This window comes from Saccopteryx leptura, chromosome 2 (assembly GCF_036850995.1).
Source record: "Saccopteryx leptura isolate mSacLep1 chromosome 2, mSacLep1_pri_phased_curated, whole genome shotgun sequence".
Lineage (NCBI taxonomy): Eukaryota > Metazoa > Chordata > Mammalia > Chiroptera > Emballonuridae > Saccopteryx > Saccopteryx leptura.
Window position 1 is genome coordinate 77,175,098 of NC_089504.1, and position 17,875 is coordinate 77,192,972.

A 17,875-nucleotide genomic window follows, 5' to 3' on the forward strand; every position below is an offset into this window, starting at 1 on the left:
AAGCCAAGTTACATAAGACTACAAAGTACTGATACAATTTAGTGGGTGCAAGGATGTTTAAAAGCATGCATGTATGTACAGATCTACATATGCACAAAATCTCACAGTGAATCTTATACAGCCAAATGAGTTTTCATGGGTTTAAAAAACTCTATTGCTGGTGGGGAAAAATAATCAACATATCTGTTGTTACCACCAAACACTGCACTTAATTCCAATGTTGTAACTTAGTTTAAAACATTTCCGGAATTTTTCATTTCTAACTATTTTCAGAGCCAATTTATAAGCTACATGAGAAAAATAAATTGTGCTAATTTTTTTTTCTTACTCAAAATGGCATTATCTGATTTTACTACCTACCACGTTCATCATACTTCTCGATTCAGAAAATCAAAACTTATGCCACGGAACATACTTATGCTAGCACTGAACATACTTACAAGAATTAAACACAGGCTGTCTGAAATCAATGTCAACTGAAGGACTCCAAAACACTGTAAGCTAAGCCACCATCAGTGTATCAGAAGATCATCAGAGTATGATCTTCTAGGGTGACTTCCTTACATGCAATAATACTTACTAATTCTACTTATTTGTGGTTTTTAGGTTTCATTAGCATATTAATGTACTTGATGCTTTATTCATGTTTATGATTCCTGGCAAATATTTTATTAACAAGTTTTTCAAATGCTATAAAACTTCCTTTAACTTGAGAAGGTATTAAAATGAGTACCTAAGTAAACTTGCTTCCAGATTCTAAGTTTATCATTTATTTATTTCTGTGTCTTCAAAATTGCATAAATTGTAATTACAAAATGGAGCATAAAAGTTACAATGGTGAATTGTATGGTATGTGACTTATACCTCAAAAAACTGTTTTAAACAACTGAAGACACCAAAGTACCCACTTAAGCTTTATTTAAAAACCTAAATTATTCAAAATGAAGGAAAAGAGTTATTCAAAGATTAACCAAAAGCTCAGATCATCCAGAAACAGACCAATCAGGTAGCAATTTTGAATCATCACTAAAATAACTCGCATACTTTTACATATAGGTTAATGTTGCTACTAGGGGCCCCATCACAGGTGCACTTTAACTGAAAAGACTGGAAAATTACACCAGAAGTTGAATATTAAGGAATACATATTGACACACATAACCTCAATCACAACCGAACATTAGATCTGTACCATCATCTGAATAATGGGATGATTTTGAAATATACTGTCACCAGTGGTATCACAACTTATTACTAAAAAGCACAAAATCTGTGAAACAGCCTGACGATGGAGATACCTAGTGCCTTAAACAAAGTTAACTATCCTTGCCCAGCTGGTGCTAAATCCAGTCTTAATTTTTGAGTACACAGTGCATCCCTTGTATTTGTGCTAAGATTCCTTGCACACTATAAAACACAAACATAAAAACAGAAGAATGAGATAAATCAAATGTCTAACATATCTGCCCCACATCTTAGAGGATGATCTTTGCACAACCACTGGGGTATTTACATCTACCCTGGAAACCAATGCTCCAACAGCAGGTGCTATAAATAATCCTCCATGGAATAACTAAGAGCTGATAAAAATAGATAAAGAATTTGTTTATGAATGAAAGAATGTATATTCATTTATTTAATACATAACCTATTGAGAGTTTCCCATACAAGGCACTGACTGCTACAGGTAGTGGAAATTCAGAAATTATCAAGACAGGCAAAATTCCCTGTTCTTATGGAGTTTGATATCCTGGGATCAGGGGACAAATAGGAAACTACATTATTAACAAAGAAGTGGTGATCAATGTAATAAAGGAAAAAAAGCGGGGCTTAGAGATCAGAGATGCATACAGTGCGGAGATATAGCAGGGGAGGGAAGTTGTTACAAAGTTCCTGTTGAATGGGGTGACACATAAGGGGAGAACAATAAAATGAGGGTAGAAGATCGGTCAAAGCAGAGGAAAACCACTTGCAAAGGTCTGAGTTAAGTACAAGATTCGGTTACTCAGTTAACAGCAAGAAGGTCAGTCTAATAGCAGTAGCGTGAGCTGCGGTAGACGTTGGAGCAATGGGCAGAGATCTCATCTCACATACCCTTTTTAGTCACAGCAAGTTTGGATCTCACTGCAAGAGTGTTAAGAAGTCACTGGAAGATTTTGAGACGGGGAAGCTATTTCTCCAGGATGAATAGCTGGGGGGTAATGGGCAGGAGAGAAGCAAGAACAGCAGCACTAGGCCAGTTAGAAGGTACTGCAGTATCCAGGTAAAGGGGAGCGGTGCTTTGGGCCAGGGTAACAGCGGCGGGGTAGTAAGTGGGTGGTAATCAGGAGGCAGGATTTTGACCAGTAGATGAGGGGCAACCTGAAAGATCCTGGAAAAAAAAAAAAAACAACTATAGTGAACCTGAGTGTTTGGAAGCACATAAAAACAAGTTTAATGGTACTCCTTTTAATTGGCCCTTTGTTTTTCAATGTATTTTTCTAACTACATTTTATCTGTGCAATTTCTCCATTCTCTTCATCATCATTCCCACTTTATATTTTCTTCTAATACCTTCTCATACTTAAAATTTGGAACATATTAAACCCTATGGGTTTAAATAATAAAGTCCTCACATGACACAACTGTACCGCAACTGCTCTGAAACTTAGTCTACACACTGAAAATAGATATTAGGATAAAAGCTAGCCTAGACCTAGGAAAACACCAGAGGTGGCTCCCTTGTCCACCAATACCTGTCCTTTGCACATCCAGTGGATATTCAGTGCCTCATCTTTCTACCTTCTCCTCCCTTTCCAACTGTTTCTATCCAGTCAGAATCTAATTGATATTAAAGTATTTTAAAAGCTCAGGTCAGTGACATAGTGGGTAGAGCGTCATCCTGGAGCACCCAGGTTGCCAGTTCAATCCGGGGGTTGCAGGCTCCATACTGAGGGCACCAGCTCCACCTGAGGTTGTGGTTCGAGCCCGTCAGGACACATATGAGAAGCAATCAATGGCACAACTAAGTGAAACAACGAGTTGAGAGTTCTCTCTTTCTCCCTCCCTCCATCTCCCCCACCACTCTCTCCACCTTCCACTCTCAAATAAAAATAAATAAAATGAACACAAGACTGAAGTAAAACAAAAATAATAAAACTAATTGGGAAGCTGCTGGCATCAACTAATGTTAAGTTAAAAGTATAGATTTAACTTTTTGGTCCTTTTTGGTATCCATAAAATAATATAATATATAAAGAGATGCTGAGCATCATACAATGTGAAATATTAAGAATCTTTAAAATCTAATATTGACCCAATCTGTACAATGGAAAAGAGAAGCCCAAAGTAAGTTAGGAACTTTACTAACATGCAGACAATAGACTCAGAACTTAAATACACACACAAACACACAGCCCGCTACTGACTTCTAGATTGCTCTTTATTACATCTACGTGTAAGGCCAATCTCAGATCAAAATATTTCTCTACAGGGCATTTAACTGCTCTCAAAGCCCTTTAATAATTAAGCAAAAAAAATCCTTTTCCTCCAGAAAACTGTTGTCTTATCCTATGGCTTCCCACCATGCTTGCCTACCCATATACAAAATACATTACATGTAACGTAGTATCATGAGGCACCTCCCAAGATATTTAAAATGAATGAAATGAGACTGCCATCTGCATTAGATCCATAAAAAACCAAACAGATTCAAAGTCACCTTAACAAGTTGCTCCCAGGACAGCTAATATCTGCTTGAGAATATTAACATCTAGGAAAAAAAAAGCATTTGTCAATCAGAAAGGGGAAAGGGAAGCAGAAAAAAAGCAACCCGGGTAACTTTTGTCAATGCTTTTCAGGCACAGCCCAGGAGACAGAAGTCCGAAGTGTGTTTAGTAAATAATACAGGCTACTGGAAAGGCTTTCCCATAGTGTGAGAAGGTCCTTATGCCCTCTGCCTCCATCCTTACTATTCTCTGCTCAACTCCCAAACTCATAGAGCAATGAGCAACATTTGGATAATAATCTGATTCCCTGCTTAAATTTGCCTAAAAAAGAAAATGCGCTAAGTATGCCTACAAGTATATGAATATTCCACCTAATAAAATACACAGGTATATATATGTTTACACAATATATGTGCGTGTGTGTGTGTGCATTCTCCACCCCTCTGTCAGTGAGCAAGTTGAATGAGTATATGAATAACTGATCCCTTCAAAGGTGTACTGACAAAAGTAAATCTCTAAGCAAATGAAGACTAGTGGCAGAACCTGGACTATAGTTACTCTTTTTAATATAATGAATACCTTCCTGTCTATGAATTTCGTGCTCCTTAATGCTAAGGATGTATCTTTTACTTCATCTGTAGCACCTTTTTATAGAGTGTCATGTGTATCACAGAAACTCAAATCCCTGTTGTTATAGGCTAACATAATTAAAGGTGTGTTTGACATTAGAAAAGGAAGACAATTGGAACTCCCATGCTTATGCCAAATGTACAGCTTGAACATAAAAACCTGAAAAAATTTTAAAGCATCTTATTTATTTTTACCAAATCAATACACTATAGTCTAATGTTGTTTCATGTAAACCTACACCAAGTTATTCTACATTTAGTAATCAAATATTTACTTGTTGGCTGTTAACAGGTTTATTATCCTGCCATACCTCTATTTCAGAAATACAAATTGATATTAGTAAAACATTCACTGATAAGACACAATATACATCCATGCCATCCATACACACACCTGAAACAATACAACATACCAGGTATTACTTACTGCAGTAAAAAATGCAAGTGTTACACCATTCTCTTCCACCCCAAAATAACATTTCAGTAAAGCATACCATTCTGACTTCCCCATAAGGAAGTTGTAAACTATTAATTTCTCATATATACTTCCAAACACACACACACACACACACACACACACACACACACACATTTCATTAGAGCTAATTATCATTGTACTCTGCACACAAAAATGCAATGTCAATGACTGGTTGCAATTGAGGGACATAGCAAAGTTGCAAAGACCAATGAAAACATACAAGTCCTTTATGTGAAAGTATTTCTTACCAGAGATACTGATAGGATGAAAAGTATAACTCAAAACCTGACAGAATTTCTAGGTTCAGAAATATTTATTTATTTTGTAATATAATTTAAAGTTAATGCACTCTGAACCAAAATTAATGCTTTGATCTATCTGTCAAGAACCAATTCAAACAAATACAATGTTTTGTTTCCAATCATCATTTTGAATGAGAGCAAAATCTGAACACACTGTACATCCAGCAGCATACCTATTAGGTATGTACATGTTGACAGAATAAACTTCCCTAATCCACTAGAGAAAGAAATGTGTATTACAAGTAGATTTGAAACCACAGACCAAAGAACTGAGAGGACTTTCTTTGTATGGCAGTATTGTTCTAATTAATTACCTTTTTATGTTCTTAAACCATCAAAGATATTAAGGACAGTACATACAACTTTATCATTCCATATACATATGGGCACATGTAAAAAAAATGTTTAAAAGAAAAGTAGCATGAATTTCTTGTTCAACATTAACAAAATGCGCCACTGGAATAATAAAATGTGTATATAATAAAAATTAAGTGTCCAGTAAATATAAATTTCTCTACCGTACCAATTTTTATAAATAATTTAAAATCCTTTACAGAATTTTCACCAGGGAAAAAGTAAATCCTCAAAATATGTAAGAGATGCAATTTTAAAAATTAATTACTATTTAAATATCTAAACACTGATGTGGGGAGAAAAAGATACTTTGCACATATCTATTTGATCAGTTAGCCGTCAAATTAGTTGATACTGAATGAAAAATAAAATTTTTGTCCAAAACCACTGGCAAAAAGCCAAAAATAGTGCAGTTAAGCAAGATTGGTTCATCAGAATAATAAAAAAAGCATTTACTTGGGACAGAATATAGGTCTTTATTTCCATGAATAAGAGAAATTAAAACTTTAAAGGACAGTGGATAGAGTCTCAGCCTGGAATGCTGAGGACCCAGGTTTAAAACCCTCAAGGTCTTTGGCTTGAACGCGGACTCACCAGCTTGAGCACGGGGTTGCTGGCTTGAGCAAGGATGTCATTAGCTCAGCTGGAGCTCCCCCCCCCCCACAAGGCACATATGAGAAAGCAATCAGTGAACAACTAAGATGCCTCACCTATGAATTAATGCTTCTCATCTCTCTCCCTCCCTATCCATCTGTGACTTTCTCTCTCTCAAAAAAAATTTTTTTTAAGGAATAAAAATTTTTTTAAATTCACCAATGATATAACATGGCTGCTTCCAAATTAAGTTACCTTTCATTTGCCCTGAAGTTTCTCGAAATTCAACAATAAAAAATTTAATTACAAAATTTGCCAATAAACTTTAAAACAAGCTCCTGTATGCAAATGTGCCATGTTAGCTTTGAACATGGTATTTATTTAAAACTCAACTAGAACAGTAAGTTTGGGTTTGAAATCCTACAATAATTTTTAGTTTTAATCACTGTTGGTGTTTTTCTAGTTAAAAAAAAATGTCTAGGAAGAGAAATTTTCTCAATCGTAACATTTTCCTTCCTTTCGACATATATATATAAAACCAAAAACAATTATTTCTAGGTACTTAATTCCACCCTCCAGGGAATGAACTGTCTCTCTTATACAGAACACCTACAATGCTTTTAAATGCAATGATAATTAAGAAACATCAAAGTAAAACCAGGGTGTTTCACAGTGAACTAAAAGCCGTCATCTTTTTACCTTCCAAAAGATATAAATATTTCTTGTCCCCAGTAGTACCACCAAGAGTTTTTTTTACTCAAACAATAGACGTATTTTCTTAATGTAGCCTTTACTCTTTGAGAATCAAATAAATTTGTTTTAAAAGAAAACTGACAAGGGCAACAACAACAAAAGGACAGACAGGACTGCTTAAAAACCTCTGTGCAGTAAAGGAAGTAACCAAGTGGAAAAGCAACCTACTTAATGGAAGAAACTATTTACAAACCATAACTCTGATAAGGGGTTAATATCCAGAACATATAAAAATATGTACAACTCAACAAAAAAATCCAATTAAAAATGGCAAAAATCTTAAGCAGACATTCTCCAAAGAATCTATCCATAAGCCAACAAGGATATGAAGGAAATGATGTTCAATATCACTAATCACCAGAGAAATACAAATCAAAACCACAATGAGCTATCACCTCAGACACTTAGAAAGGCCCCTACTAAAAAAAAAGTCAGTTCTGGCCAGGTATCTCAGTTGGTTGGAGCGTCATTACGATATGACAAGGTTGTGGATTCGATCACCACTCAGGGCACATACAAGAATCAACCATCAATGCAGGCTAAGTGGAGCAACAAAATTGATGTTTCTCTTGCTTTCTCTAAATATCAATAAAAAAAAAAGTTTTTTTATAAATAAACAAAGAAGTAAATTCTGTCACCTGCTACAACATAGATGAACTTCAAGGATATTATGCTAAGAGAAATAAGCCATTTACAGAAGGACAAATACTACATGATTCCACTTATATTGAATATTTTAAAATAGTCAAATTCTTAGAAAGTAGAATATTGGCTGCTAGGGGCTGTGGGGAGAGGGAAAAGTGGAATTGTTCAATAGGGTTTCAATTTTGCAAAATGGAAAAATTCTAAAAATCTGTTGCACAACAGGACATGGTTAACAAAACTATACACTTAAAAATGGCTAAGTTCAATTTTATGTTGTGTGTTTTTTTACCACAAAAAAAATTAAGCAATTGTCTACGGAACCAAAAACAGCTAAAGTAATCTTGAAAAGAGAAATAAAATTGGAAGATTCACATTTCTCAGTTGCAAACTTAATGCAAAGCTACATTAATAAAGACAAGTATGGTACTTCCACAAGGATAGTCGTGTATCAATGGAAGCAAATAAAGAATCCAGAAATAAACCCTTACTCTATGTCAAATGATTTGCCACAAAGGTGCCATAATAACTCAATGGGGAAAGAATTGTCTTTTCAACAAATGTTGCTGAAAAAATTGGATATCCACATTCAAAAGAATAAAGATGGACTCTCCTTCATATTATACAAAAGTTAACTAGAATGGATCAAAAACTTAAATGTAAGACCTCAAACTATAATACTCTTAGAAGAAAATACAGGGATAAAGCAGTATGACCTTGGATTAAACAATGGTTTCTTACCATACCAAGAGAACAAATAGCAAAAGAAAAAATAAGTTGGACTTTATATCAATATTTAAAGCTTCTATGCTTCATAAGACATCAACAAAAACATTAAAAGACAATCCATAGAATGGGAGAAAATATTTGTTAAACATGGCTAATAAAGGACTTGTGTCCAGAATATATAAAGAGCTCTTACAACTCAACAATGAAAAGACAAATAACCTAAATGAAAAATAATAGGTAAAGGATTTAACAGATATTTCTCTGTGTAGCAGAAAAAATAGCCAGTAAGTCCATGAAAAAAAAATGCTTAACATTATTAGCTATTGGAAAAATGCAAAGCATAACTACCTCACACCCACTAGGATGCTTAAAATTAAAGACAGACAAAACCAAGTTTGGAAAGGATATGGAGAGATTAGAAAACTCACACTTGGTAGAAATGTAAAATGGTGCAGCTGCTTTGGAAAATGATTTGGCACTTCCTCCATAGGTTAAAGGTGCCACAAGACTCCTAGGTATCAACCCAACAGAAATAAGAACAAAACATTTGGCCCTGACCAGTTGGCTCAGTAGTAGAGCATCAGTGTCGTGTGGAAGTCATGGGTTCGATTTCCGGTCACGGCACACAGGAGAAGCGACCATCCTTCTCCCCTCTCCCTCCCTCCCTCCCTCTCTCTCTCTCTCTCTCTCTCTCTATTTCTTCTCCTCCCACAGCCATGGCTTGATTTGAGCTAGTTAGCCTTGGGTGCTGAGGATAGCTCCACGGCCTCAGCTCAGGCACTAAAAGCGTTCACTGCCGAGCAACAGAGGAGTGGCCCAGATGAGCAGAACATTGCCCTTAGGGGGCTTGCCGGGTGGATCCAGGTCAGGGTGCATGTGGCAGTCTGTCTCTCCCTCCCTGCCTCTCACTTAAAAAAAAAAAAAGACAAAACACTTTTACACAAATGTTCACAGCAGCATTATTCATTATTCGTAACAATCCAAAGGTAAATGAAAATCATTGGATGAATGAATTAATAAAAGGTAATATATCTATACAATGTTATATTATCAATTGTATATTTTAAATGAGTAAATTATATGGCATGTGAATCTCAATCTAGCTATTAAAAATATTAAACTGCTATGATTGTATAGTTCCTATCACATAAAATATAAAATATTCCAATTGAAAAGAAAATTAGAACTGACCAAACTCAGTTGTTTTACAATTGATGAAATGGAGGCTCTCAAACTTAGGAAGAAGAGAATGGGATCTGTCCTGAAACCCAGTCCCAGAGCTGTTCTCTTTGGGCTGGACAATGGACAATGGTGCAACTACCTTCCAAAGCACGGTCAGTCAGCTCCACTGAGATGCTGACTGGATGAAAAAGAGCTGCAGAATTCCTATAGAGTAGCTACTGTCACATATCCCCCACCCTTTTTTTTAAACAAATTTTTTTTTTTAATTTAGAAAACTAAATTTAAAGGGATGACATTGATCAATAAGAGTACACAGGTTTCAGGTAAACATTTCTAAGGCATTTGAACTGTTGATTGTGTGGTGTACCCATCACTCAAAGTCAAATCATTTTCCGTTACCATATATTTGTCCCTCTTTACTCCCTCCCCTTTCTCTTTAATTACCACATAGCTCTGGCGTATTTTCTAAGGTTTTAGGGGTGGGCAGTAGGATGGTAGCTAAAATGATAGCTCAGAAGTCCCTCTTTCCCCTTCTACTTCACCCAACACAAACCATAATGAATGAAAACAGGATTATTAGAAGGGAGAAAGTTAACATACTCTTGCCTTGTCTGTGGAAAAGCCACCAGGTCACCTCAAAAGATTAAGGCAAATTCATCTTAATATAATGTACACAGAACTTCTACCCAATGGCCAAGAGACTGGAACATGGCCCTAGGCTGGCTAGGCACTTAGCTGTCAATTACTGAATATGTGTTTCTCTGGACAGGAGCATCACACCTGAGGGGTGGAGTGTAAAAAATAGTTCATCTGTTTTCCCTGGAACAAAGAAAACTAAATCCATTAAAATAGTCACAAAACACCATAAAAAGCTTAGCAGAGAAAGCATCAAATACAACTATCAAAAAGTGAAATGTGGTCGCTGGTTCGAAACCCTGGGCTTGCCTGGTCAAGGCACATATGGGAGTTGATGCTTCCAGCTCCTCCCCCCTTCTCTCTCTCTCTCTCTCTCTCCTCTCTCTCCCTCTCTGTCTCTGTCTCTCTCCTCTCTAAATAAAATTTAAAAAAAAGAATAAAATTTAAAAAAAATCAATATATTAAAAAAAAGTGAAATGTGGCTAAAAAAACAGGGTTGAGTAAAAATTACAATTAACTTTATAAGGATTGGTAATAAATCATTAATATGTTCGCAAAGTTATCGGAGAGCCCCAACAGTGTTTGGAAACCTGACAAAAATTATTTAAAACAGAAAGACAAATATATTGTATCCACTCTCATTAACAAAGATTTTTCTAGTTAAAGAAAAAATAAATGAACTTTTGGGTACAGAGAGATGAAGGTGTTATAATTTACCATTTTGTATTCAGATGTTTTGAGAATTCTAAGAATCTTATAAAATGTTGAAGTAACGTATTCCAATCCAAGAGCTGCGGACATTTGTCTTTATTACCATTTGGAAATGACCCAATAATCACCTCTTTTTTGTCCTTTACATTGAGGAAACAAGGCAAATGCATTTCTAAAGAATCGAATCCTAACAGCAGACTGTGTGAGAGGGAACACAAAAGGGGAAAATAGTAGCACAGGAAAATTAATAGGCTACATAAGTTTTATATGGATTTTAAAAATATATATGACATCCATAAAATGTTTCAATTCTTTTCAAGATATGTAGTAAGATAAATTGCTATTATATCCATTCATATACATAATTCAGTCAGTATAAAAAGTTGTAATACACTAAAATAGTCACCAGAAATAACACTTTTCTCTTCTGAAAGATTAAAAATGAAAATAAGACTTTTCAATGCTGTCAAATGTATTCAATTTTCCCCTCAAATGAAGTTTTGATGAAAACAATGTGACTGACAAGCTCTGCACAGGCACATCTTGGCAGCCCTCAACTCTGTCTATCTCCTTGGCCTGTTAAGCAAAATTCCTTCACAAACTGTTGGTCTCTGCAATAACTCCTACAAAGCTCATTACTGCCAGCGCCAGCCATTCCCCCATGTTGTGCATTTATCCCTGGGATGCATATCAACATGTGGCACATGTCCTTGACATGCACAGAAGAGCTGCACACCAGGACAGCAGCATGCACGACAATAGTGTCGACTCTCACTTCTTTATGGTTGCTGGGATGTAACCGAGAAATCTAATAACTGTGACAGTGGGGCCTTTCGGGTTTTCCTTGCCTTTCTAGACAGTGAAGCTGCACAGACACTAATGAAAGGTTAAATGAATAGGAATAGTTGACAAGAGGTACAATAAAGAAGGAGCTTGGTAATCCACAGACACTGAGCAGAGATCCTTGGCTCAAGCAGAGAAAGGACAGCACATCGTCGAGTCACAATATTTAAAACAGCTTGCTATACACAGAGGCTTTTGTGTCTGGGTACACGTCTGGCTTTGGACTAAAAAAAAAAGATACTGAAAAGGAATTTCAGCATGGGGCACTTTGGCAAATGTAAGGTCATAATAAGAGAAAAATGTTTTGTGTGGGTTGTTACATCTTTGTTCTAAACACAAAAAAGCAGGGACTATGAACTCATGAACCACAAAGTCCAAGACAATACTATACATTTTGATAACTAGTAAATACTGTCTCTAGAGGGCTGGTTTGATGCAATTTCCACTGGTAAGAAATACATGCAGTGACTGCAGTTCTACATTCTGCCTTCCTTGTGGAAGGATTCCTGATACTTATCTTAGAGTTTACAGTCAACTTCTAGTCTTCAGTGAACGTGATTTTTTACAACTATCACCCAAACTACCAAGCCATCTTTCTTGCACTCATTGCAAAACTTCCCAGAAGTTTACTGTAAAGAAAACTGAATTTATCACGCTAGCAATGTGTGAAGTACAAGACAAACTTTTTGTAATTTCAAGTGACTGCAAAGTGAAATATCCTCAACTAGAATTCTTAATTATTGAATTCAGGTTTTGTCTTTGTTTTTAGTGCCCTTCTCAACGAGACCTTAAGGAAAGGTTGTATTTCTTGGGAAACTGATTTTAAATCATAACAGCAAAACTATTTAAATCACATGCACACACACACACACACACACGCTCCAGAATGTCAAGAAAACATAAAAAAAGAGAAAAAATGACATTGTTAGGTAAAAATGTTTTAAAGAAAAAAAGTTATGACTCTTGTCTGGCAAAACCTTAAAAAAGTGATATATCTGTAAAATAGTCCCTATGCATATGCATGAGATAGAATATAAGTTTACAATAATGGTAAAAGCATACTGAAAACATGTTTTAAAACAAGGGAGCCTCTTTAAACAGCCAAATTAAATTATAGCTGAACTCTTGAGTGTACTGAGGGTTCTAATAAGCAACAAATAAAGACTTTTATTGGCCAGCAATATAATGAGAGCTACTGTGCAAGAGATGAAAAAAAGACAAATCTGGGTAGTTTATCTCACTGGATTATAGTATTTACTTAAATGGCAAATAAGTTTGTCCAAAGTAATACTACTAAAAACTAATACATAAATATTAATGAGAAATTATGATCAATGACTTTAATGTAAATATATCACAAATTTTAGAGGAAGACAGTTAAACAAATGTGAAATTAAACAACAAACACTGAATTTAATACCACTTGAGTTCTATTTCTTTAAACTTAACAAATTTATTGATTTGTAATATATCAGCTTTATAAATGGTTTATTATTTATACTTATAACATGAAGCGTTTATTTTAAAGGAGTTTTCTATCCAGAGTATAGCAGATATATGTAGAACTCCTTCAAAACTATTATTTACAGAAAGGAGGTGTCCTTAGTAAACTGAAAGAAAGTTATCCCCCTCCTCAGTGACTTGGTAGGAAGTTACTTTTAATAGAACTTGGAAGTTCTAACAGGAGATCGACAGACCTTAGCAAACCAAATTAGATTTAAAACGTATTTGGTCACATTTTGCTTGATCTTCAAATCATCTAAAACGTAGAACCTTAGAATTCTTAGCTGACTACTTGACAAATGTTCTTATAGAAAGTTCTGTTGCTTATCACAGCTTAAAAAAAAATCTACAATAGCTCCCCCAAGCCTAAACACTAAGTCAGTATTCTTTATGTCTTTCTCTACAACATTCAGATTGCCAGAGTGAATTTTTAAACCTTATTATATCTAATAAAATCATGAAGCTCCCTCTAGCTCTTCAGAGAGGAGTTTACTAACCAATGATTCTATGTAATTTCCATCCAACAGCAAAGATTTGAGAAGGCTGCCTCCCCTTCTGCAAGAAATGTTTTCCACTGTTCCTTGTAAGGATGTAGATGGTAAATGAGACCATCTGCACAGAAATTCAGCAAATCACTGTTCCTTATATCCACATCAAGTTAAGAATCTATTAATTGCCTCCAACCTAAGCTTTATATACAAAATTCTATAGTAAAATTTTAACCTGTTTAAACTACATCTACTTGCCCAACTTAGATTTACCCATCTTTCGAAAATTAATTTTAATCTCAAAAACACAAATAATGACATACATTAATATCTGCCAAAACTCAATTTTGTGATTTAATCCGTTTTAAAAAGGCAGAATCTTAAAAAAAAAAATTTTTTTTTAAGATTTATTAACAGTATATCTGTAGGGTTTGAGGAAAACAAAGATGCTCATGGTAATTTGTGAAAAAAATTTCCATGTACCATATTTATACACAATACTGGAAATTACTTTTTTATTAAAAATATTTTCTGCCATTCAGTATTAAATATTTTGGGATTGTAGTTTTTTAGAAGACTATAAAAAATATAGCTAAAGATTGCCATTGATATTTAGTCTATCTTACAATAGCCATAAAAGCCACATAGTCGACTGGCAAATCACTTGAAACAAGTGAGTATGAAAAATGCTAAATCGAACTCCTCATACTCTCCCTAGGACCGTTTTTAAATTCCTTAAGGAAAATTTAAAATGGTGTGGGACCTTAACACTAAAGTTAAAAATAAAAGGAACCACTAACCTAAAGTCATCACCTATTTTAGACTCCTTTAATATAATAAATATTCTCAGGAACAACAACAAAAAGAATAGCTCCCTCCATTCCCCCCAACTCCCGCCCCTTTTTGAGCCAGTGTCCAATTTCTTCTTTTCTGAACAGCTGTATTATCCAACTTAAGTTGCTCTGCTAATTTCAGTCCCACAAGGACTAACTTGGAAGGCAAAAAAAAAAAAAAAAAAAATACAAGAAAAGATCAATTTGCTGGGAAAGATCAAATGAGAAAACTGTGGGGACAGCACCAGGTCAGCGTGTGGAGAACTAAGCAGACCTGTTCTTCATTAACTGCGGCTCTCTGGGGATGTCACACACTACCTGTCCATGGGCTTTATTGAACCGCCTAACCCGCCTCTCTGTTCCATTCTTCTGGGCCCAAGTGAATCATATCCTGCTGCTGACAAGTTAGCAGGGGACTGCGGCTGCAACATGAAAGTACTTTTCTTTCTTGTCTAAATCAGGCAGATTTTTGAAAAGACGACACAGCATTGACTCGTGACATGGCAAGATGAAACGAGAGGTCTGGGCCAGTCTTGGAGCTGTGCAGATAAAAGTAATCAAATGACACTCCTGGAATGCAAATTGGCATTCTTGACTGCAGCAATTGCACAACCATGAAACATCCCTGACAGCAAGCAAGATTAGGACAAAATGTTATGTAAAGCACTGAACTCAAAAACTCTCACTTGGAAATTCAAACTGTAACACTTACATTTTAATACAACAATAGTCAGCTCTGCTTTTGTCTGCTGCTTTTTGTAATCACATATCCCTGCTTGACAGATATCTTCCATTTCAGGTAGAAGGGAAAAAATCAGGTATTAGGAATGTACAACGGCCATTATAATTTTCTTCATATTTATTTTTTAAAATCATATAAGGTAATTTTTTTTAAGTTGCACAAAGCAAACAACTCCAAACTTAATATTCTCAAGGGGAAAAACAGTTTGAACTTTTCTCACAAGATAGAGTTCACATTCAGGCTTAGCATTACTTCCCTCAGGTGAAGATACTCCAGTACTTTGGTAAAGTGATTAGCAATCTGGATTTTAAATACTCTGCTCTCTGGGAACAGTAGAGTAGCTACAACTGAGAACTTCATTATGGTTGAACAGTTTAAATGAAACAGCTACAAATATAACATAAAACACAGACACCCTATAAAGGTTCATAAGAGATTTTTGGGGTGATTCCAAAAGGTAAAGGAAGTTCTATTAACTTGTACAAGGTCTCACTCCTCTTGAGTACGTCCTTAGATCAGACACTTTTAAATAAGAGTGCCAGGAATAAATTTCCCCACTTAAAGCACGAATGTGTGTGTGCAGTCACATCTGAAACTGCAGAACACAAAGTAGTGGATGACAAATGGCCTTAGTTACCGTTCAAAGTGATCAGTATTTGGGAATAGATGTGCAGACAACTAGTATACAGGCTAAGAGGAAAGGGAAGAAAAATAATACCTACAACTGGCTTTTACAGTGTTCTTGTGTAAAATGCCGCTAAAGAAAAACTATCAAGCACTAAATAGATATATTTAATATTTTGTTTTGACGCCTCCACTCTAAACACAGGTTTCAACCTTTGCAACTGTCCACGAAGTACATAAAAAATAATGAAACAGGCCACTTTCTGCCACTTTAATCCTGGGTACACAGAATTATTTTATGATGTCTTTTGTACATCAGTTTTACAACAGCTTGACTCTAGGGTAAATGGGAAGCACCATAAATCGCACGCTGCTTTGAAAACCACTTTAATTTCTGTCAGCATAACTGTAACCACAGTCTTGGGCGCATGCTATTTTGTGTGTGTGCCTGCATTTGACAGTCGCATCTCCTACACTTTGATCACTGAAACAAGAGATGTCACATCAGGGAAAGGAAAGACGGAGAAAAAAAATGCCAACTCACTACCTGCCTTTTTCTTACATATTCCATCTACAGGCGGAACACAGTATGTGAGATCCTCAACGGGGGGTAATAGGCGCAGCACTGGGTGGAAGCACACTAAGAGGAAGGGAGGGGTCCAGCCCCATTTCTAACAAATCACTTCCCCGAAAGCCGACAGAGCGCCCGTAGGCGGGCGAGCGAACTGCGCGCTGCCTGCTGGCGAGCCGCTTCGCGAGCAGCCCGGCTGTGCTGGCATCTCGCTCCGCAGCCTTCCCTTCTCCACCACCACTTGCACTTGAAACTTTTTATTTTTTAATCACAACCTCATTTCACAGGGGACTTCACCTAGTTTTTGTTTTGTTTTGTTTTGCCCCCTCCCCAGGCCCCATATGCCACCCTGTAGTCCACGTGTAAGTAAAACAAATCGCTCCTCCAGAACTGCACCTCAGTATCTCTCTCTCGGGTTTATTTTCCTGCCTGCGTTTTGCACATTCTTTATAAAACCTCCAGGAGCACGATTCCTTCATTTACAAATTTACAAAGGGAGGTCTCCCCAACCTGAGGGAGAAGGGATGGTAGAACTAAGGTGCCGGGACGCGGTGGCCGTCTCCCTCGCCGCGCGGCGCACCGGCGCGCCCGGGCGCCCACGCCCAGCCGCCTGTCCCTCACTCGCGGGCAAGTTTTAAAAGTTCCCGTTCTCCAAAACGCTTTCCTCTCCGCCCCGAGCTCCTTCTAGCGCTCCATTCATCCCCCGCCTTCCCCCAACCCGCCCCCCAGCCTGTCCCCAACTCCCTGGAGCCTGCCGCTCACCTTTCCCTGTCAGCCGCGAGAGGGGGCGACGTTCACGAGCGCCCCTCACACACACCCTCCCACCTGGAACTCTCCTCAGAAACTTGGGCCAAGTTTAGGGGGGATCTCGGGGGCACAGCAAGGACCAGGTTGGACTGGGGCTTTCCTCCCCAGCCCGCCCCCCTCACCACCCCCCCTCCACCTCACGCCGCTGGACTTGAGAAAAACACGGCCCCCGGGCGGCCCCGGGGCTCATTTCTTAAGAAGTCTGGAATAGAAAGGAAAGGAGGGTGGAAACTTCTTACCATCTCGGCATGCTGGTTGTCAAGTGCAGCCCCCGCCTCTTGGTCTCCTCTTAGCGGCCGCGCCTGGACCAGCCCCTCGGCTGCCTCTCGCTCCTTCTGTCTCGGCCTTTCTTTCCCTCCCCCTCCCGATTTCCTCCGGGCCGCTGCTCTCGCCGCCTCCGCCTCTCCCCGCCCGCCCGCGCGCGCCCTCGCCGCGGCCCCACTGCGCTCAGGTGACTGATTTACACACGCGCCCCGGGTCGCGCTCGCTCCCCAAGTCGGAGCCTGCAGCGTTCCCCCGGCTCTACAGGACAAAAAAAAAAAAAAAAAAAGGAACGGATTGTCGCGGGAGGGGGCTGCTGCGGGGGGGGGAGGGGGGGGAATCGAGGTGACCTAGGGGCGGATTTGCAAGCCTCACAAGATTCTCCTCTCTCTGCAAAACTGTGGTGACTACAATGTTGCTTCCCTTTTGCAAAATAAAAGTCGGGCTAGTTTTGCTGTTTGTCCTCCGATTTCTAGGGGTTTAGAG

At 37.6% G+C, this 17,875-nt stretch overlaps 1 protein-coding gene across 7 annotated transcripts in view; it reads right to left on the minus strand.

The window, feature by feature from the left end:
• BNC2 (basonuclin zinc finger protein 2) overlaps positions 1-17,552 on the minus strand; it is a 465,978-nt gene extending 448,426 nt beyond the window's left edge. For all 7 annotated transcript variants that reach the window (XM_066368216.1, XM_066368215.1, XM_066368213.1 and 4 more), the window contains exon 1: positions 17,368-17,552. In XM_066368216.1, the coding sequence (XP_066224313.1) occupies positions 17,368-17,370 (3 nt within the window). In that variant the 5' untranslated portion in view covers positions 17,371-17,552. The remainder of the gene's footprint in view (positions 1-17,367) is intronic.
• Positions 17,553-17,875: the final 323 nt, after the last annotated feature.